A 21,816-nucleotide genomic window follows, 5' to 3' on the forward strand; every position below is an offset into this window, starting at 1 on the left:
ATATTATTCAGTCGTTAAAAGGAACGAAGCACTGACATATGCTTAAACATGGATGAACCTTGAAAATACTCTGTTAAGTGAAAGAAGCCAGTCACAAAAGACCACCTACTATATGATTCCATTTATAAGAAATGTCGAGGATAGAGAAAGCCTAAGAGACAGAAAATGGTTTTCAGTGGCAAATGGGGAGAGGATATGGGGAATGATTCCTTTTCTTTTTTTAAAATTGAAGTATAGTTAATCTACAACGTTGTGTTCATTTCTGGTGTACAGCATAGTGATTCAGTCACACACATATATATTCTTTTTCATTACAGATTGTTACAAGATATTGAATATAGTTCCCTGTGCTATACAGTAGGACCTTGTTGCTTATCTATTTTATATGTAGTAGTTAGCACCTGCATTTTCTTTTTAGAGTAAAGGAAATTGTCTAAAATTAGATAATGGTGATGGTTATGTAACTCTGTGAGTAGACTAAAAGCCACTGAACTGTATGCTTTAAAAGAGTGAGTTTTATGTATGTGGTATCTCAATAAAGTTGCTACACACACACACCTGAGTAAGTAGTCTTCAGTCTGGCCTGCCATCGGGACTCTGCCGCTGTGTTAGCCTCTGCTCCTCTGAGCATCACCCCAGAGGCTGCTTTAACTGACCTATCCCTCTGCTACCATTTGCCCCTAAGTTCAATTTCTAGCAAAGAGACGCATTAAGGGAAGTGTTTCCTTTCTTCCTTCCTCTTTTCCTCCCTCCTTCTCCCGATCTCTTCAAAAATTCAACACACTGTTTCTTAATATACAGCTCAATCTCAGGAGAATGCACTAGAGGGCTTGTTAAGTCATGGCAGATGAGTGTGCATTCTTAGTTTTAGCTCTGCTCGTATTTGAGAAGCGTTTTATATAATCTTCAAGGCAATCTGTAGAAAATCATTATGAAGTCACTTTCTTCATCCACAAGTGAATGAAAAATACAAGATATTTATGTTGGTATTTTCCCCCCAAATCTGATATGTTTTTTGGCATACCATCAGTATTTAAAATGTAGTTATTTCTCTTAAAAGTGTCTCTTTCTATATTGAGCCTCTTCAGAGATGTCCTCTTGTCCACACTTCTCCTTACGGAGGGTAGGGCTCTTAGTTGCTGCCACACGGGGTTCAAAACCTGTTCCTTCCAGTTCAAGAAAGAGCTGCAGGAGAACCCGGTTCTCCGTGGTGGTACCACCAATTCCACATTCTTCCTGGACCCATGTGTGACTCTTCTCTCTGCATTTCCTTTGTATCGCCTGACAATGTTCTCCCATGGGAGATGAATTCTGTTATTTTATTCTGACTTTTGTATTGGTTCCTGACTTAGCCTGCTCAAGTTTCAGTGGGTTGGCTTGATATTGTTTACATATTAAGACATTTGTGAAGACATTGGATAAGGTCTTAAAAAAACAGACATAACGAAGTAGGTACTTTAGAGTGGGCTAAGAATGTGCCATAACTGGGGAAGACTGACTCCCTCAAGACGTGAAGACATCTCATTTACTTATTTATCGGGGCTTGGACCGACAGGCAGCACAATGACTCTTATGCTTAAGAAAGCAAAATATATGTTTAAAGGAATATACGTATTGTTAAAACAGTTCTATTTACGCAAAAGATTCATGTAACTTTATAAAGGTTTTCAGGGATTTTTAAGGATTTTAAGTGCTGTGTAAGACTGTACTAGTAACAGATGTTCAACGGCGTGTTTAAAAGTTTTTGTTTTACTGAAAAAGCAATGGATGACTTGATATATTTTTAAAATCATACCAAAGCCACCACATTTTAAGTATAGCTCAAATTCATTATTTCTAAGAAGCATTAAGTGATCTAAAATCACATAAGGGCTCCTAAAAATAAATATTACTGTCATGGAGCTGGAAGATTTTGTTTGCTAAATATTCCCTTCAGAGTCGCACTCTTTTGTGTCACTTCTTGTTCTTTTTCTATGAAGACAGATGGTGTCAGTAATTGTCTATATATTTAATTAAGTTAAAAAGCTACAAAGTAAGATTTTGGCAACAAAGTAGGATTTCGTGCTAGGAGCAAAGAAAGCAAAAGGAAGCAGAAATTGACAGCATCAGACACTGTTCCTCACCAGACACACATTTTGGTATCCATATGTGTTGGAATGTGAGATTGGGTTTCATCAACGTAAGGACAAGAACAAAGGCATTCATCCTGAAAGGCAAAGCCCCTAATAGAAATCTGGCTGGCGGTTCTCTTACATTTCTGACCAGCAAGCTGGGAATGACTTTTCCTATTGTCCACATCACCTCCAACCTTAGCGTGACACTCAGTGGTTGTTTTAAACTCCCCTGATACTCAGGTTTTCGCCTGGGATTTCTCACCTAGCAGGCTAATTATTGTGAAATTATTATGGAGGGAAAAGCAGTAGCTACTTGTAGAAAGTGGTTTGGAAAACTGACTTAACCGCTCTTGCGGTGTCTGTTTTCAATGTTCCCATCCCGTGAATCCACCTTCTGGCTTAATGGCAATATGGCGCTCCCAGCTGTGGTGCTGTGTACAGGCTTGCTCATTTAAACTCTTAAAGCTTAAAAATGGCTACCACAACACTGATTTTATTCCATTGCGCTTAGTCATTAACATTTAATGATTACCTTATGTGCTGAGCACAAGGATGGAATATATTAAAAAAAAATAGGAGATGTGTTTTCTGGCTTTAAGCTGTTCGACTCAATTCAACAAGCATATTGAGGAGATACAAGAGAAACATACATTTTCTTTGGCGATGGTGGCTGAGGAGGAGGGAGAGGCTTACAAAGGAAGTCACCATCAATTCAGTGCAGTACCAGGGGGAATATTTACTGTGAGACAAGGACCATGGGCTCAGCAGCCAGCTAAATCATAGTTTGAACCCTAGATCTGCCACTTAGTCCTTGTGTGACTTTGAACATGTCACTCTAGCCTCAGGTTCCTCATTTGTAAATTAGGAATAATACTCACTTCTCAGGGTGTGAGGATTAGGAACGCTATGTGTAAAATACATACCAGAATGTCTGGCTCATGACAAAAATTCAATAAATATTTAATATTATCATTAATAATTACTATAAAAAAAAGAAGACAAGTGAACTTCTATATAAAACAGAAACAGACTCACAGACACAGAAAACAAACTTGTGGTTGCCACGGAGGAGGGCGGTGGGAAGGGATAAACTGGGAGTTCAAGATCTGCAGATACTGACTGGTATATATAAAACAGATAAGCAAGTTTATACTGTATAGCACAGGGAGCTATATTCAATATCTTGTAGTAGCTTACAGTGAAAAAGAATATATGTATATTCATGTATGACTGAAGCGTTGTGCTGTACACCAGAAACTGACACAACATTGTAAACTGACTATACCTCAATCAAAAAAAGAATAGTTACTCTGGCCATCAGTATTACCTTAGCTCAGAGAAGCTAGACAATGACTAGAAGCTAGAGAATGAAGTGGCAATTGAAGGGGGATTAAGTAAGGTGGGTTTCCACGAGGAGTTGGACTTTGAAACATGTTTTGAAAGAAGGGAAGTTGTATATTGACAAAGGGGAAAGGAAAGGCCAGTTGTAGGCATGGAGGTAGCATGTGGAGGCAGGAGGAGGATGCATTTATTGAAAGTGGGACCCGCCAATCAGGTCAGCTTGCCTGTGCTACAGAGCACTTCGGACATGATCACGGAGAAAGGCAATTAGTGCCACATGGTGAGGGATGGGTGGTTCAGGGCTGTTTTAAGAAATAGGTAAGGCCCAGAACAAATCACCCTGTACTTTGTCACCCCAACATTATGGTCCAGATAAAATTAAATTAAAATGAACATTAAGGACCAATTTTGAAAGGGAAAATTTATCACACAAAAAGTCTTAACAGCTGGGAAGTAGGAAGGGCCACTCAGCTTTGTTTTTGTGATACTGGTGGGCGAGTCGTAACCACATGCATGCGGAGAGTGTTTTGGTTTTTCTTAGCATTAGCAGGGAGACTTTTCCTTTCTCCCTACCTGCCGCCCTCCTGAGTCCTGCAGAGCTGTGGCATCTTCTGAAAAGTGCACGATACAGTGCAAGTGGCTGCATTTGCCCTTCTCTGGCAGTGTTTCTGGTGATTAAAGTTACTTAAAGACCTCAAAGTCCAGAGAGAAGTGTCTAAGTTTCATTCAAAAGGAAGCAAAAATTTCCATGATGAGAGCAGTCATCTGAAGAAATCCTGTGTGGAGCGACTGGATGTAAACAGGGGTCTGGTCTATGCGGAATCCAAAGTTCTAACCAAGAGCTGCTGTTTAGGCTTGGGTTCAATCTTTCTGAAGGTTGAGGTTTACAATGTAAGGGGACCAACCCAACATTTAAGGATAGTCACATATGGCAAGATTATATATAGCAAAGTTGGCCACTAGTTTACCTGCACCATCAGTGTTAAGGAACAGAATTGTCATTTTCACTGTAAAAATTATTGTCATTGTCTTTGTGCGTATTGCAGAAGTCATCGCCATCACCATCATCATAAGTATCACTTGCACATTGCAAGTCTCTTTCATTGACACAAAGATGCAGACCTTTTAAAGGGACAGGTCTTTTACTTTGATGCTTCAAAACCCTTGGGATCGATTTTCCCTTCACTAGGTACTAACTTGTGATTTACAGTGTGCCTATTACAGCATTTTAAAAACACTGAATAACAGGCACTTCTGTTCATACTAAAGGCCTATTAAATTTTAATTTAGACATACACTGTTAACCGTCTCATGTATAAATAAAATACCTTCCCTAAAGAGAAAAAGTAAATCTCACTGAGGTCCCTTGGTGAATACCTTGTATATCTTGAAGATAAAGATAGGGAGATCTTGCAAATGAGAGTACTAGAGGGGAATTCAGAGAAGTATTCATTCATTTATTTAATAAATATTTACTGTGGGTCTGTTATATGCTAGGCATGGTGCTAGGTGCTGGGTATTCAGCAAATAATAAGAAGGAATGATGATATTTCTGTAGACTTTGGTTTTTCCACTCTCTGAAATAAATATATTCACTTCCGATGCTTATATATCACTTTGAGCTGATAATGTTCACTGACTTTTAAAAATAATGCTAATTCAATTCAGATTCCACTCACAGTTTGAGAACCTGCTGAGGGCTCGGGCGACAGTTTTACATGTGATTATGCTGCTTGATTTAATAAGAACAGCACCTTATATCTGCTCAGCCTCTCAGAACATCCAGTGGGAAGGAGGGCAGGGATTCACCATTTGTCAATGAAAATGAGGTTCATAAGAGGTCCGGTGAGTTGTCTGAAGTATCACAACTGGTAAGTGGAAAGACTGGGGCCAGAACCCATTATCCATCACAAGGAACGTATTTTCAGCTCTTTTTTTCCTATTCTAAGCTGATACATTTGTATTTAGAAACTCACTGAAACAGCTTTCAGAATATATAAGATATTCTCTGATATATATATATCAGGGTCTCCATTTTTCTCTTTCCTCATAATTTGAACTTTCTAACAATTTTCTTCTGTAGCTACCTTACGTGTCCAGGAAGGGCCATTGCTGGAAGCCTGCAGCTGTTTTTCATCTAAACTCTTTTTTCAAAGATTAGATTTCCTTTCCTTTTTTTAATAAAAAATAATACCTATCAATGCTTCTAACAGAGATAGCTATTTCAAAAGTTTACAATGATCTAAACACACAGTTTTCAATCTGAGGATTTCAATAGAAAGCATCTTTGCCAGTCTGTTTGTTGAGTGACTTTATCTAAAAAGAACTGGCGAGTGATATATAAATGCACATCTATATGAGGCAAGTCAGATGTGTTGTTTATAAGACTTAGAGCATCATTTTTATCCCCCTGTGTGTTTTGTGCATTTCTACCAGCACCCTTCCCAGCATCTTTCCCACTTGGAACACACTCTTACCCTCCTTTAAATCCTAGTTATCTTTCAGCTCAAATCCCACCTACTCTGTAAAAACCTCTCTTGGTGGCTCCAAACAGAAGGCAGTTAGATTGACATTGCCTTTTTGATGTCTCTTATATTGTTCTATGTAGTTGTCACCTAAGCTTTTTCTTGTAATTCATTTATCAAGTCTGTCTCCCCAACTAGATTGTGAACTCCCCCAGGGCAGGCGTTTTCACTTCTTTTGCATCTTTGCGGCCTCTCTAGCACCTACCATCATGTCTTGTACATACTAGATGCTCAATAAACACTTGTTCTTTCCTTTAGAGTTTCCCAAAAGTAAATATAAGTAAGCTCAACAGTTCTGGGTGTTCTGGAAGTTCCAGAAGTCTATGAATCAACTGGCTATCATGGAACTATCATTGCGTTAGACATCATGAAGAGGTACTATGAAAATATTATTGAAATAAATAATTTTTGAACTCAGAAGTCAAATAAGCTAACCAACTCATTTTACAGATGAGAAAACTGAAGATGACAGAAAGAAAGAGATAAGCTCAAGGTAACATAGTAACTTAGAAAAGGAGCTAGTTTGACTATTTGAAACTTTAGTGTGCTGAAGAACATAATAAATAAACTTGAGACGCAAATGGTAAGGTTCAGTGTCCAAGTACAGATGTGGTAGGTGAAGAACACAGCCGGATTGGTTGGGAGGTTGGTTACCCTGAAGAAATAAATTGATTGAGCAAATAAGTAAATATATTGAAGATAAACAGACTCAGATTTCTCACTGTTGGAGAAGGTATTTCTTTTTAAGGGTGGAAAAGGGGAAATCTAGAAAGAACCATGAAGTGTTAAGATTGGAATTAGAGGTATTGGCAGGAATGCATGGTTTTAAAATATACACATTAATAGGTATAGAAATGGTTATAGATGCATGCATGTCTGAATATATGTGTGAACATATGCTTGTGTGTATGTGTATTGTACATATATAGCACGTATAATTCCTAGCTCTGTTCCTTGAAAGAAGCCAGAAGCAATGACACTCTAGTAGCAATAAAAGCACCAAGAGCCCAGATCTTAATACCGTCCTTCGCTAAAAGGACCCAGAGCTCTTGGGCTGGTCCTAGGCCTGGATCTGAGAAAAGGTAAAATGAACCTGTAACATCTCATTGTGCTGGAAAGTAAGACAGTGCTCAAAGGATAAAGGGGACACATCAAAAGGACACAGAGCCACCCTGAGGGGTCTCCCACTAGCCAAATCTGGGACAACTTGAACATCAAAATGACAAAAGTGTCAAAATATAATTGACCTAAAAGACTGGAAACTCACAAGTTCAAACTGGTAAAAATATGTACGTGCCTACCTATATAAATAAAAGGTGGAAAGGACAGACTCTCCCTGCAGTAGACTTCCAACTAGTGGATGTAGAAAGAGTGATGGAAATAGAAAATTACCACTGTCATCATAGTGGCTGACTCAGGAGAAAGTTGGTAGTGGATACTAAGTTTTGTGTGGAAATTTGATAAGGAATAAGACACAGGTGTATGCTTGGAACACCTTCCCACAAAAATATTACTAATCAATTGCAAAGGAAAAAACAGTCATTTTATGGTGGAGAAACATGCTGGAAAAAAAGAAAAGCCACAAGTGAAAATCTGGGAAAAGATATTTATATGTGTAACAAAGGATAAGAGTTTCTTATACATAAAGAGCTTCTACAAATCGACATTTATATTATAGTCCAATTTAAAAGGGGCAAAGACAATAGGCACATGAAAAAATGCTCAATGTTGCTAATTATTAGAGAAATGTAAATCAAAACTACAATGAGGTATCACCTCACACCAGTCAGAATGGCCATCATTCAAAAGTCCACAATGACAAATGCTGGAGAGGGTGTGGAGAAAAGGGAACCCTCCTACACTGTTGGTGGGAATGCAGTTTACTGCAGCCAATGTGGAAAACAGTATGGAGACTCCTGAAAAAACTAAAAATTGACTTACCATATGATCCGCAATCCCACTCCTTGGCATGTGTTGAATGAAAGATACATGCACCCCAATGTTCATAGCAGCACTGTTTATAATAGCCAAGACATGGAAACAGCCTAAATGTCCATTGACAGATGACTGGACAAAGAAGTTGTAGTAACAATGGAATACTATTCAGCCATGAAAAGGAACAAAACAATGCTTTTTGAAGCAACATAGATGGACCTGGAGATTGTCATTCTAAGTGAAGTAAGCCAGAAAGAGAAAGAAAAATACCATATGATATCACTTACATGTGGAATCTTAAAAAAGGGCAAATGAATTTATTTACAAAACAGAAACAGATTCACAGACATAGAAAACAAACTTACAGTTACCTGGAGGAAAGGGGCTGTGAAGGGACAGATTGGGAGTTCGAGATTTGCAGATACTAACTACTATATATAAAATAGATAAACAAGTTTATACTGTATAGCACAGGGAGCTAGATTCAATATCTTGTGGTAACCTATAATGAGAAAGAATATGAAAACAAATATATGTATGTATATGTATGACTGAACTATTATGCTGTACACCAGAAATTGATACAACATTGTATTGACTATACGTCAATAATAAATAAATAAATAAGGCAAAAGATATAAGGCAGTTAATACAAGATATATAAATGGCCAAGAAATATATAAAAAGATGTTCATCCTCACTAATAATCAGAGAAATGCTGAGTAAAACAGATGCCATTTCCCCATTAGACCAGCAAAAAATGAGGTTGGTAATATGCCAGTCTCTTCATTGGCACCACAATGCATGTCGATTAGAAGAGAAAATACAGTGTTTTCTGAAGTGATGTCTCTTGCAAAGTGGCAAGAGTATTTACTAGTGATTTTGCAAATAATCTGTTATATACAGGGAGTTAACATACTTCCTTTGCCAATATAGAAACTCCTTTTGGTGTGCTGAGAACTTCTTCCAATGTTCTACTGAAAATTGGAACACAAACAGGCATACACTGAAGTATTAATGCAAAGAGACAAGGAGGATGATAAAACCAGAGAATCTTGGGTTAATATTTATTTATCTCACTCATCAACTAATGTTTGAGCTCTTCTCTAAAAGCCTCCAGCGTCTGCTAGAATACCTCTATTGTTCATTCATTCATTCTTTCAATATTTATTTACTCACCAAACACCTACTTTGTGCCGGGGCAGAGATAGTGCTGAGAATTGGGGAACGAAAAGAGTACATCTCAAGGAGATTACACTGTAGAGGGGGAGCAGCTTTAATCAGATAATCATGCAAATAAGTTTAAAATTATATCAAAAGCAAGTGGTATGAAGAAGAGGTACATGATGACATGAGAACCTAAAACAGGAAATGTGACTTTGTTGGGGAGTCCATGGAAGGCTCCCCTAAGAAAATGTGGCTTGAACTGAAATATGACGGATGGGAAGGGGTTAACTAGGTAAAAAAGAAGAGGCAAGAGCATTTCGGGCAGAGGGGCAGCATGTGTAAAGGCCCTGTGGCAGGAGGTAGTATGACAAGTAAGGGGGTTGGGAAAGAGAGAAAAAGAGGGGAGTTAGGGTGGGCAAAGGCTGTCAAGGCACATGGGACCAGCCAAGTGAAGTGTGGGACCTTTATCCCAGAAGCTGGGAAGGGTAAGCCCTGAGACAGGAGTGCTGGGAGAAGATACCTCTCACTGGCAATTCTCCTCGTGCCGAACCTGAATAGATCAAAACCATAAGTAAGCTGTTTCCATAGCTCCATCCTCCCTGCCGCCTTGGGGATCACAGATTTAATCCCTGCTTCTCACGACCAACTTGGGGAGGGCAGCCTCTCTGGCTTCTCCTCCCCTTGCTTCCATGCCACCCAGCTCTTTTGCAAAGGGCATTGTTCCTGTTCTCCCTCCACCGTAGGTCGATTCCTGAACGCCCTTCATGTCTTTCTCTCTCTCCATGTGCGAGCCTGAGAGAGGAATGCAGAAACCAAAGGAGGGCCCAGGAAGGCAAATGGAAAATGATTATTCAACAAGCTAAAAACTGCTCAAAACATAAACTCACTTTGATACTATCATCTGACTGAATTGGAGGATTGTAAAACCGAGAATAATGAATATTAAACAACTAAACTTACAGTGTTGGATGGCCAGAGGGTATCAGGAGAGGGAGGGCAGGAGGCCACTTCATTCTTTGGACAGAGTTCTGGTCACCCAACACTAACACAGGAGGAACTGAGCATTTTGAAAAACGAGTCTTGTGAAGTACTAGTGAATTTAAGCATTATCATTTGTGGGGGGTGGCGGGTGCAGTGGGAGGGGGCAAAGCAAAAAAGGTTAACAATTATTTATCTAGACTTATTATACATCAGAGCCAGACAGGTGCCCACAAAGAAGGTCACAGATGAAATACTGAAGAAATAGAAGCATATTGTAGAATAATAATATGTAGGATGTTGTGATCTATAAAAAGTTTAAAAATAGCAAAATTAAACTATTATTTATGGCTACATCTGAAACCCTGGGTAATCGTCAATTAAATCCGTTACACCTGTAATCTGCCTTCATTGATCAAGGGCGTTTTAATTGTTGCTACAGTAAAAACTTGTAAGTCCTCAAAGCAGCACGCAGTCTAAACAATCAGGTGTTTGCCTGAGTTATTTTCCAGAAACTTGGACTCACCTGTGTCCAGTTCGAGCTGAGGCAGTTAAGGCTGGATAGGACCACCCACCCTCCAACTGGGCATGCGTGTGTCAGCTCAGTGACGCTGTGACATCAGAGGGCAGAAAACTCCATCCTCAGATCGTGCCAAGTGCCTCTGTTTTGAACACACCTCCCGTGACGTGGCCTGTAGCTTCGTTACGCCCACGCAGAATGACGAGTCCCTCACCTTTTTCTTATTTCCAGTCACCTGTCCCCACGCTCCCCGTGCCTAAGTCCACCCTGCCCCTTTATCCTATAAACATCTCAAGCCCCTGGAGGCAGATCTGAGGCTCGTTCCCGTTTCTCCTCGCTTGGTTGCCTTGTGAATAAACCCTTTCTTTGCTGCAAACCTTCGCTTGCTGTGCGTCAGGCAAACAAGCCTGCTTGAGCAACACATTCATGTGCGATAAAAGCATAAAGACACGGAAAGGAATGAAAGTCCCAAGTGTAAGACGGTAGGTGCCTCTGGGAGGAGAGAGGGCCGCGTGAGGGGGGTCAGCAAGGAGCACGCTGGGCTGAGGTGGTCTTGGTTCATCGTATTAGGATCAAGACCTTTTTATATTTATGAAATACTTCCCAATACAGTCTTTTAAGAAGGAAAATTGATCACCTAAGTTGCTGGTAACCATTACTACTACTGATAAGAAAAGGAACGGAGACAAGGACTCTTACCTCCTTCCTAGTGATTGACTTTCTATCTAAGAACAGATTCTAGAAAGTTTCACTCCCTGAATGGCCTAAAACAGTCTTGTGATAAGATATAGGCAGAGCACTGATGGGCAGAGCTGAGGCCCCACTGGGATGAGATGCGGTCACTTAAACTCCAGCCGCACCCAGTGAGAAGACCCTGGTGTGCCAGCAGAACCAGCCCAAACCTGGCCCGAGCTCGTTCCTAACACGACACTGAGTTGTTTTTTAGAGACAACAGAACAGAACCGCCAAGTCATACAGCCAAAGCATGCACAGAGGGGAACATTTTGATGTCAAACAACACCTGGAACCAAAGTTTCTACCCCCCTGGAACCAAAAGACTGGCAGGACATGACCAGAATCTGGACACTGCAGCCCTTTCAGAGTGAAGGACCCACTGTTCATTAAGAGCCGGTGCTGAAGCCCCCTTACCACACTTTGCCGTAAATGGCCGTGTTCTAAAGCCCTTCTTCAATGGAAACCTGCCCCACATCCCAGCCCTCCCCCTCAGCTCATATAAGCTTGACCAAATCCCAAGTCAGGGAGACACAGATTTGAGCCTGCCTCCTGTCTCCTTGCCAGCTGACCTCGGAATAAAGCCTTTTCTTTTATCAAAAGCCAGTGCCATAATATTGGCTGCCACACCCATCGGGCAGCGAACCCTTTGCTCGGGGGGATAACACTGGTCCTGTATTTACTGATGTGAAGCCTGGTCTCCCTCGAATTTGCATGGACCAAGTAAATGCTGGATTTACAGTCAGCTCATCAGAAGAGCAGTGAATCTCAGAAACCCCCTCACAGCCCCTGTTGCACGCGTGTGAACGGTGTGGAGTCTTTACGTATTTTAGTATCTCACATGGCATCAAGTTGACTTACCTGCTGCTCCATGGTGCTTGGATCAATAAAAGTCACCAGGTCTATGGAAAAGTAACCAACCACATTTTTCATTTTACAAGCATTTCCAATTTGGAGGCACAAAGAACTGAGAACTTGGGGATCCACTGAGGTCTGAGGCATGGTGGTCCCAGAGGAGATGAAGGGGCCTTCGGCATGAAACTGGTCCCCCGTTGACAGCACCCTGATTTCTCCGTTGGGCTCTATCAGCATGTCCACCATCAGGTTGGTGACACTCTCTGCAGGTGGGTATGCTTCGATCACGCCTCCTGTGGGGGAAAAGCACGGAGTGGGTGAGAGGACGAGTTTGCGTGGACCATGCCCGTTGAGAGCAGGAGGAAAGAGCCCAGGCTTTGGCGGAGGCACTCAGGCTCAGAGCCTGCATCTGATGTATCTTGTGAAACTTCGAGCAAGTAGCTTCAATTCTCTGAACTTCCCTCCCTCATCTCTAAAATGGGCATAATAAGACTTACCTCCCCAGATTGTTGTGAATCCTCCTGATGCCACGTCTACAGTATTTCGTGCAATGCCTGGTGTGCAGCAGGACTCAACGAATGGTAGTTTTGATCATAATTAGGAAGACACTGTAAACATCACCAAGTTTATGCCCATTCATTACATAAATGATGAACCCAAGGACTATAGCAAATCTCTCAGGGGGAATTAACTGCCCACCGTCCACAGTTTGTACCTGGATGACCAGTGCTCTTTCTGTTCAGCTTCCCTGCTTTTTGAAGTTTTGACAGCTTAGGGCTTTTGTCAGGCATAAGAGAACACTGACCATTATGTCAGCCAAAGGCCTTCTATATATAGGCAGTTGTTTTAAAATAAGGAGCCAGGAGATGCTGCCATTCTTTTTTTTTTTAATTGAGTCATAGTCAGTTTACAATGTTGGGTCAAATTCCAGTATAGAGCACAATTTTTCAGTTATACATGAACATACATATATTCATTGTCGCATTTTTTTTGCTGTGAACTACCACAAGAGCTTGTATATATTTCCCTGTGCTATACAGTATAATCTTGTTTATCTATTCTGCATATGTCTGTCAGTATCTACAAATTTCGAACTCCCAGTCTGTCCCTTCCCATCCCTGATGCTGCCATTCTTGAGGAACAGGTAAGCTTCCTCCGTGCTGACAAGGGGAGCTTTTTAATTTATCATATTGTACCTTTTGCTCTGAATAGCAAAAATCACAGATGCAAATTTGATGCTCGCAGCAGCCGTATCAGCCCTGGCTAAATTTGTGACCTAGCTCATTGGTGTCCACAAAAATTACATGGCCCCAATTTCTGTTTCTAGGCCTAACTTATAAATCTTACTGTATACATCCCTTTTATAGAAAAAAATCAAATATCGTTCGTAAAGAATTAGATAATATAATTTTCAAGGAAAAACAACTAAGTTTTCCTAGACAAGGCAGCCTCTGGAGCCTGACAGTATTAAGATAAACTTGGCCTGTGTTTCAGGAATTTGCTGGGAGGTGACCTCTGCCCACAGGCTTTGAACAGCATATATGGTTAAACCCTGAGATTTTAACAGTTCTTAGATGCAGCCATCTGTTATTTTATATGAAAGGCCCTTTCCTTAAATGACTATAAATGTGGTTGGAGTTGGTCCTAAAGAAAACAGAGTTTCAGAAGGAAAACTAATTTATCTTTTTGGTTGGTTTGAGATGTGCTTTTTTTCAAATGAGGTTTCCTGTCCTGTGCTGGACCTAAATACTGGGTGCTGGGGATTTAGCAACGTAAAGTCGATGGAACAGCAGTAACAAAACCCACAAAAATAAGCAAAAAAACCCCAAAAAACCAAAAGCAAAAAACCCCCCACAAAACCTACTGAATCTCTCTGACTCAGAAAACTTTGTGGCTTTAGCCATCACCTACATTTTGAAAGATGGTGCTTCGGTGAAAACACATTATAGTTACCAGATTATTTTACTTCAAAGTAGCTTATTTGTATCATCTTCTTAGGACATGACCACAGTCTTTTCACTTTTAATTTTTCTCCTTTCAAAGCAATTCATTCCTCTTTAAAAATGTGTTGCCTTTGATGTAATCCCATGACAATGTAGAAATCAAATCTATAGCGCATTTTATGGCCATGAGTACACTTGAGAGAATAGAAATGAAAACAAATAGGCCAGAGGGGAAGATGGCAGGAGACGGTGGCCTTAGGGTCAGGAAACCGGGAGGACGACCCCGCCCAGTGCACACTTTATGCAGGGCCTGCTGTATGCACTGGGCTCAGAGCCGGGCAGAGGTTGGAAAACACGTGACTTGACCAGAACCGGATTTTTGAGACGTGCTCAAATTGTAGGATCGAACTGTGTTCCCACTCACCACGTGTTCGTGTGTGATTTTGCCCCAGTCACTTCCTAGCTCTAAGCCTGTTTCTTCGTCTCTGAAATTGGCTCAATAAAGCTTGTTCTGCCTCCCGTAAACCGCCATTGTGGTTACACAGCTCAGGTGCCACGGTGCCTGGGAAGACTCTTTCTAATCTACAAAGCTTACATGAAAATAAATAGATCAGAGGAGAGTTTGCAGGCTGACCTTGGAAGATCTGGGAACTTCCTAACCTCCTGTCCTATATGGACCTGAAGATCTTCATGGTCTTCCCCTCCTAACTGAAGAAAATCCTGTATTCTTAACCATTTTTTTGTTGTTGTTGTTGAGCATACCTTATTTTCTTCCACTCATGCATGGGGCAGACTCCTTTAGTTTTACTTTTCTGGCAGTGGGTGCATGTGGAAACTTGGAGACTCACAGAAATTTAGATTTGAGAGGACACTGAAGGCCATGCAGCATAACTGCTCCCCCCGCCGCCTCTTCTCCCCATACCAGTGAAGAATCCTTTCTCAGCATTCTTGTTAGATGGCAGGCCACCTGACGCCTTGCTGAAATAATCCATGAGCAGAGTGTTTACTGTGCCCTTCCACCCTACTCTGCCCTGCCGTGTGTTCCAACACCCAACAGACCTGTCCTTTCTGATGCGATCTCACACCCTGAGATAAGAGGTGTTCCTTCTGGATACAAGCCCAGGAGTGGGATTCCTGGGTCATATGGTAAGTCTATTCCTAGTCTTTTGAGGAATCTCCACACTGTTTTCCACAGTGGCTGGAAATCTACTTCAGGATGACACCTGCACCCCAATGTTCATAGCAGCACTATTTACAATAGCCAAAACATGGAAACAGCCTAAATGTCCATCAACAGGTGACTGGATAAAGAAGATGTGGTATATTTATACAATGGAATACTACTCAGCCATAAAAACCGACAGCATAATGCCATTTGCAGCAACATGGATGCTCCTAGAGAATGTCATTCTAAGTGAAGTAAGCCAGAAAGAGAAAGAAAAATACCATATGAGATCGCTCATATGTGGAATCTAAAAAACAAAAACAAAAACAAACAAACAAAAACAAAGCATAAATACAGGACAGAAATAGACTCACAGACAGAGAATACAGACTTGTGGTTACCAGGGGGGTGGAGGGTGGGAAGGGATAGACTGCGATTGCAAAATTGTAGAATAGATAAACAAGATTATACTGTATAGCGCAGGGAAATATACACAAAATGTTATGGTAGCTCACGGAGAAAAAAATGTGACAATGAGTGTGTATATGTCCATGAATGACTGAAAAATTGTGCTGAACACTGGAATTTGACACAACATTGTAAAATGATTATAAATCAATAAAAAATGTTAAAAAAAAAAAAAAGGTGTTCCCTGGTAACTACACCCACTGGCTCCAGCCGAGACTCCGGGAGCAACACGGCTAGCTATTTATTGGCTCTGCTGTGTAGCCAGAGTGATTTGTATTCATAGAGTGATATGTTTTCACAGAGTGTACCTCAGTCTGCTCCTCTATAAAGCGAGGGTGATAATGGTACCCATCTTACCTGCCTCACCCACCTCATAGGGCTGTTGCGAGGACCAGATAAATTAATCTACGTGTACTTAGAATAGTGTCTGGCACATAGTCAGCATAGGCGGGGCTTATTAAGTTATCTTCCCTGTGCTCTTCCCACCATTGTGTTGCTGCTGCTGGCATTATCTAATATAATATTATTATGGTATTCTAATTTATTATTGTTAATATGATGTTATTATCACTTGACAGTGGTGAGTACAGTGGACAGATCTCTCTTACTATTCATGGGGAGTAAACGTGTAAGAATATCTGCCTTACCTGTAAGGTCCTAGAGAGTGAGGAGCATCGTGTGGACGTGCCTCGGGGGAGGACTCCCACAGGACCCCCACGGCTGGGGATAAGCATTGTTTGCTCCACTCATCCCCTCACCCACTGACCTCCTAGTGTTGTTAGAAAGTTGAGAAGTTAGGAGGATGAGGAAAGAAGCGGAGACTGGCTTTGCTCCAGAGCTGCGGATGATCCTTATTTAGAAAGTCTGCCTTTAGAACTGAAAGTGAGACCGTTTCTATCTTCCCGGAAATGGAAGGAGAAACTATCATTTCTTAAAGACTTATTTTGAGTCAGGCTCCATGGCAAAGAAAAACTTCCATATCACTGATTTTCATTGAAGCCTCCCAGCAACCTTGTGAAGTAGGTGAGGACACTGGGCCTCCAAGGCTTTAAGAAGCTTGCTCAAGATCAAGCATGGGATCCAGACCCAGGTCATCTGATTCCAAAGCCCACCTCTCAGGAGAAGTCTGTGATGCCAAAAAAAAAAAAAAAAAAAAAAAAAAAGGCCAGAATCTCGCTATGCATGGCATGCTTGGCATGGTCACTTCCTGTTTACTTGAGGCTGATGCAAGATAAATATTTACGCCAAGTTTAAAGGAGAAAGAAAATCTGCTTGTAGGAGCACTTTCTAAACCAACAGAAGAGATGCAAGGTATTGAAACGGGCCCCAGGTTGACCCAAAACTAGAACTCAAGGTTGTGCAGAGCAAGCCTCAGCAGAATCTTGCAGTCTTATTTACCTTGACTGAGAAATGTTTGGAGGAATTTGCTCCACGTGGGGAACCGTTTCTTGTTGACTGGCTGTGCGTGCTGTGCTAAAATGCCCGCCAGCTCCTCGGAGATCTTCACCAAAGCTGGCTCCTGCAGAAACAAATTAAATAGAACCACAAGCAATTTTACTACAGAAATGAAAACTGCTTGTGGAGTGATTAAAAACCAGGCCTCCAACAGGCAAAAAAAATGTGGTTACTGTTTACCCAGAGTCAGAAAGCCATTTTGAAGATTTTCTCTATTTTCCCAGCCATTTCAGGTTTCATATTTTGAAGTGCTTTTGTCCCTAAATATTGCTGCTAATTGTGTCTATACTCTTTTCTGTCTGGGCCCCATTTCAGGCCCACAGCAGCCTGACGAACAGAGTGTCCTCGGGCACTGGGCCTCCCCACCCTGGGCCTCAGTTTCCCACTGGGTAAAATGTGGGGTTAGCCACCTTTTCCGTAAGATCCTTCAGATCAGATTGTTTTTATCTTATGACCCTAACAGAGCTGACTCTGGGACAAATGATGGAGTTGGCAGCGTCTTTCTTGGGCACCTTCATCTCTGTAAGCCCCCGGGTCGGGGGGGGCCTCCATGTAACTGTGGGATCCAAGCCTTGAACCAGGACTGACACCAAAGCGGTGGGATTTAGGAGGGGGCAGGTTGGAAGAGCGAGGTGGGGAGGGAGGCTGGCCTCAGTCGCCCGATGTTCCCCACTAGGTCACAGCCCCAGCTGAGTAGGTGTGAGGCTGGCCCCACTTTGTCGTACAACAGCCCCAAACTCCAGAGCCTCCTGTCAAAATGAAAACAGTAAGAAACCCTCTAATGATTAAGAAACCCAGCTTTTTGACATGAAAAGACTTGGTGTGTCAGGACAATTTGTTTTTGGGTTTTTTTTTGGAGAGTCTATGTAACAATTTTTAGATAGAATCCACCTCTTCAGATTTTATTTCTGCCAGAAGGAGGGCGGGGCACTGGATACGAAACATTTTGATAGGCAGGATTCATATTCAAACTATGGGAGGTTGACAAGAAAAACCCAGGCTTGCTTTGGGTTGCTGGGGAACTTTTGAATCTGTGAGTGAACATCAGTAATTTGGAAGGATCAGAGAAGAGTCGGCTTCATCAAGTAGGGCTGGGAGGGGTCTTAGGCATAATCGGTATAGCCATTTATTTTCAATTTCCCTGCCATTAAAAAGAGATTGTCCTCCTCCGTCCCCCACGCTCCTTGGAACATCTGGTTCATTCTGGGTCCAGTGCCCTCTGAAAATCTACAGTGGACGACAAGTATCTGAGAGTGCACTCTAGGCAGGTCCCAACAATCTGAATAATTTCTGAAAAGTCCAGGAAATCCTGGTGGGAGAGACTCATCAGTTAGCTTCGTAAGTGGTTGTCATACAAAACTAAAATGCCAAGAGGCAGGGAGAGGGCGGCTGCCCGCCCTCGGTCAGCATGGCTCTGCACAGTCGGGGAGTACTGCTGAGAAGGACTAGGGAAGCCAGCTCCCGCAGCGAGCCCCTGCCTTGGGAGGTGGAGGTGGGGAAGTTGCTGTCAAAGCTGAGGGCCTTTCCCACTTCGAGTCCTGCTCAATTTACATTTTCTCTGCCATTTGCCGTCCATTACCTCATCTCCCCAAGGCCCAGCATCTAAATCATAAACAAGCGTACAAAATGCACGGTTCCAACAACCTGGACTCCCTCTTGTTTTCTTCCTCCAAACCCACCTTTCTTTTTGTTTTGTACTTGTTTCAGTTAAAACCATTCTACCCTACGGAAGACGACGAAGTGCCCGTGATCCATGCAGTGCCCCAAAGCTGGGACAGTGAGGAATGTCTGTGGGTTCCCCACCTGCTTGGAAATCTGAGTGCCAAGGAAGGAACCCCTGCAGGGCAGGCCCCCAGGGCAGTGGAGACCTCCTTTTTGTTCTGCCCTGATTAAAGGGCCCTTTCTGCCCTGTTTCTGAACCATCTATCCCATGATCTGCTATCTGTTGTCACATCAAGATAGTCCAAGAGAAATAGTTCATTTGTTCATTCATACCAAAACCCACAGCTACTTAGAGTAGTCAAAAATCACAGAGACAGACAGCAGGATGGTGGCTGTCAGAGGCAGGGGTAGGTGGGTGTTAGTGTTTCATGGGTAGAGAGTTTAAGTTTCATGAGAGTTAATGGAGATGGATGGTGGTGGTAGTTGCCCAACATTATGAATGTACTTAATACCTCTGAACTGTAGATTTAAAAATGGTTAAGATGGTAAATTTTGTATTAAATAAAAAATTGAGAAAAAATTACAGAATGTCAGGCCTAACTGAACTAAGGAAAAAAGAATTATATGTTTGGGGGGTGCTGGAAACGTAGGACGGCAGTGAAGGAGCAGGTGAAACCTTTGTCACCTAAATCATGAAACGAGATCTCCATCAGTTTCAGGATTAAGCTGAAACTCCTCAGTATGACACACACAAATGCGCTCTGTGACCTGGCTGCTAATTCCTAATGTTGCCCACTTCTTCCCTCTCTAGCTTCTAGCCTCACCCCAGACTGCTCTGGCTCAGTCTCTTTCCTCCACTTCCCTTCCTCATCTTCCTCCCCGGCTGATGCCTCCTCACCCTCTCTGAGTTAGTTCAGTCACACCTCCTCCAGGAAGCCTCCTGTGCCACCTCAGTTGGGGGCCTTTCTCCACACTCTCCAGCTCCCTGGGGGCTCTTTAATGGCATGGTCAGTGGCTTTGGGGTCAGTCTCCCCGGTGCTCGGCACAGGGAACACTCAATGTTTGTGGAATGAATCTTGGCGGTGATAAAGACAGGGACCCAGCCCTGAACAGCAGAAGTTACAGAATAAGGGAAAATGTGAAACAGGCTCCCTCCATGCTGCCCAGGCGCCACCTGGGGGATAACCCCCTAAGAACCACCAGTTCTTCTGGGGTGGACATCATGAGATTCCTGGCTTCTGAGAGGCAATGGGAAGATAAATAAGGTGACATTTACGAAGTGTCACCTGAGACGCAACATGCTATGTGAGGGCCAATAATTAACTTGTAAGGCTGTGGCTTGTGAGAGGCATCTGTCGGGCCGCCCTTCCCGCCTCTGCCTGCAAAGACAGCCATTCTGCCTCGATCTGCAGCCTTTGCACTGTGTACAAAGCCACAGCAAGGGGGCAAGTTTCCTAGAGGAGAGTCTGCTGTGGAAATTGTGTCCCATCATGAGAAATACACAGCCGAAGGCACTGGCAGGGTGACATTCAATAGGGGATGCTGGAGCACACACAGGCAGCTTGGGGCCATGCCGAACTCTGTAAGAAAAAGATATGCAGAGGGCTAATGGAGGGGGAGTGGTATTAACTGTTCAATTTAGTTCTTTATTTTGAAAGCATCTGATAGGAAACAGAAGGATTATGCTTAGAATGTCCTTGGTACCAATGAAGAGATGTCAGATGCAAGTTCTCGGTTTGCGGGGTTTCTGTTCTCTAGTGTTTGTCATTTTGCATAGTTCAAACGTAATTACAACTTGAAGGGCTGATGCTGATAAGGGAAGATCTGTAGCTACTTGGGTTTATTCTGGTCGGAATAAACTTAGGTACACGCTGATGCACCCAGACACAGACGTACAAAATCACGCCAGGCAAGCGCCTAAACCCACGTGAGTCATCAGAACAGTATTTGTGAAATACTTTCTCTTGTCACATTCATCATCTCGCCCGGTCCTGACACCGGCACCCTGAGGTGGGCCGGCACGGGGTTATTTCCCCTGCTTTACGAAGAGGAAGCAGAGGCCCCTAGAGTGAAGAGGGTTGTGTAAGGTTGCTTGCCAAGCTGTCAGATTCTGTTATTGGGTGATTTTCAACACATGACTGAAGACAGAAAACAGTGGAGTTGGGCAAACCAGTCCTAGTTTGCTTTCTTCCCCGCCTCTATTACTTTTGCAAACTCTGTGTGTGTATGTGAGTGTGTGTGTGAGAGTGTGTGTGTGAGTGTGTGTGTGAGAATGTCTCTTATAAGCCAGCAACTGGGGCACAGGTTCTCTGCCTTACATACCTGTGAAACGAGCAGTTAGAAAGTTTCTTTTCACTGAGTCACATCAAGGCAATGGACTACCCCTAACTGTTTCAGAGTTTATCACCCACAGGGAGCAGATCGTTTAGAGCTGACATCTCAGGGTTATGGAAGGGAACGTCTAGAACTTATGGGTGATAAATAAATGTCAGAAAAATACCCTTTACTTTTTGAAAAATAAATCAATTCCAGATCTTCATTCCATCATGTTTGCGCTGGCCCTGGCAATGCACATTAGCTGCTGGCTTTTGTGGAGCTAACAGCTCTAGAGCAGTTCCCATCCAGGAGACACTTGGCCCACATCGGTGCCAGCGCACGGCCAAGCCACCCTTTGTCCAACATCCGTATCTACCCCTCAGTGCACTGATAGTCATGACCTTGGAGGGTTCCAAGCTATCTGTAGAAGGCATAGGCCTGGCCAGACGCACCTACAGATTCTTGTCTATCAAGCATGGACCTTGCCTCTCAGCTCTCTCTCTTTTTTCTATCAAGAAACTGTAAATTTGAAGGAAGAGATATTCGACTGAAGAAATTCAGGATATCTCAGGGGAAACTGCTGGCATATCCAATTTAATATTGCCCTCAATGACTAAAACTACTTCAAACTCCAGAGACT

At 42.5% G+C, this 21,816-nt stretch overlaps 1 protein-coding gene across 1 annotated transcript in view; it reads right to left on the minus strand.

The window, feature by feature from the left end:
- The window catches only part of IQCH (IQ motif containing H), a 184,206-nt gene that overhangs the window by 34,123 nt on the left and 128,267 nt on the right, over positions 1-21,816 (minus strand). Inside the window, 2 exon segments of the mRNA XM_072962195.1 lie at positions 12,174-12,460; positions 17,142-17,262. Of these exon segments, the coding sequence (XP_072818296.1) occupies positions 12,174-12,460; positions 17,142-17,262 (408 nt within the window).

This window comes from Vicugna pacos, chromosome 6, assembly GCF_048564905.1.
Source record: "Vicugna pacos chromosome 6, VicPac4, whole genome shotgun sequence".
Classification (NCBI taxonomy): domain Eukaryota; kingdom Metazoa; phylum Chordata; class Mammalia; order Artiodactyla; family Camelidae; genus Vicugna; species Vicugna pacos.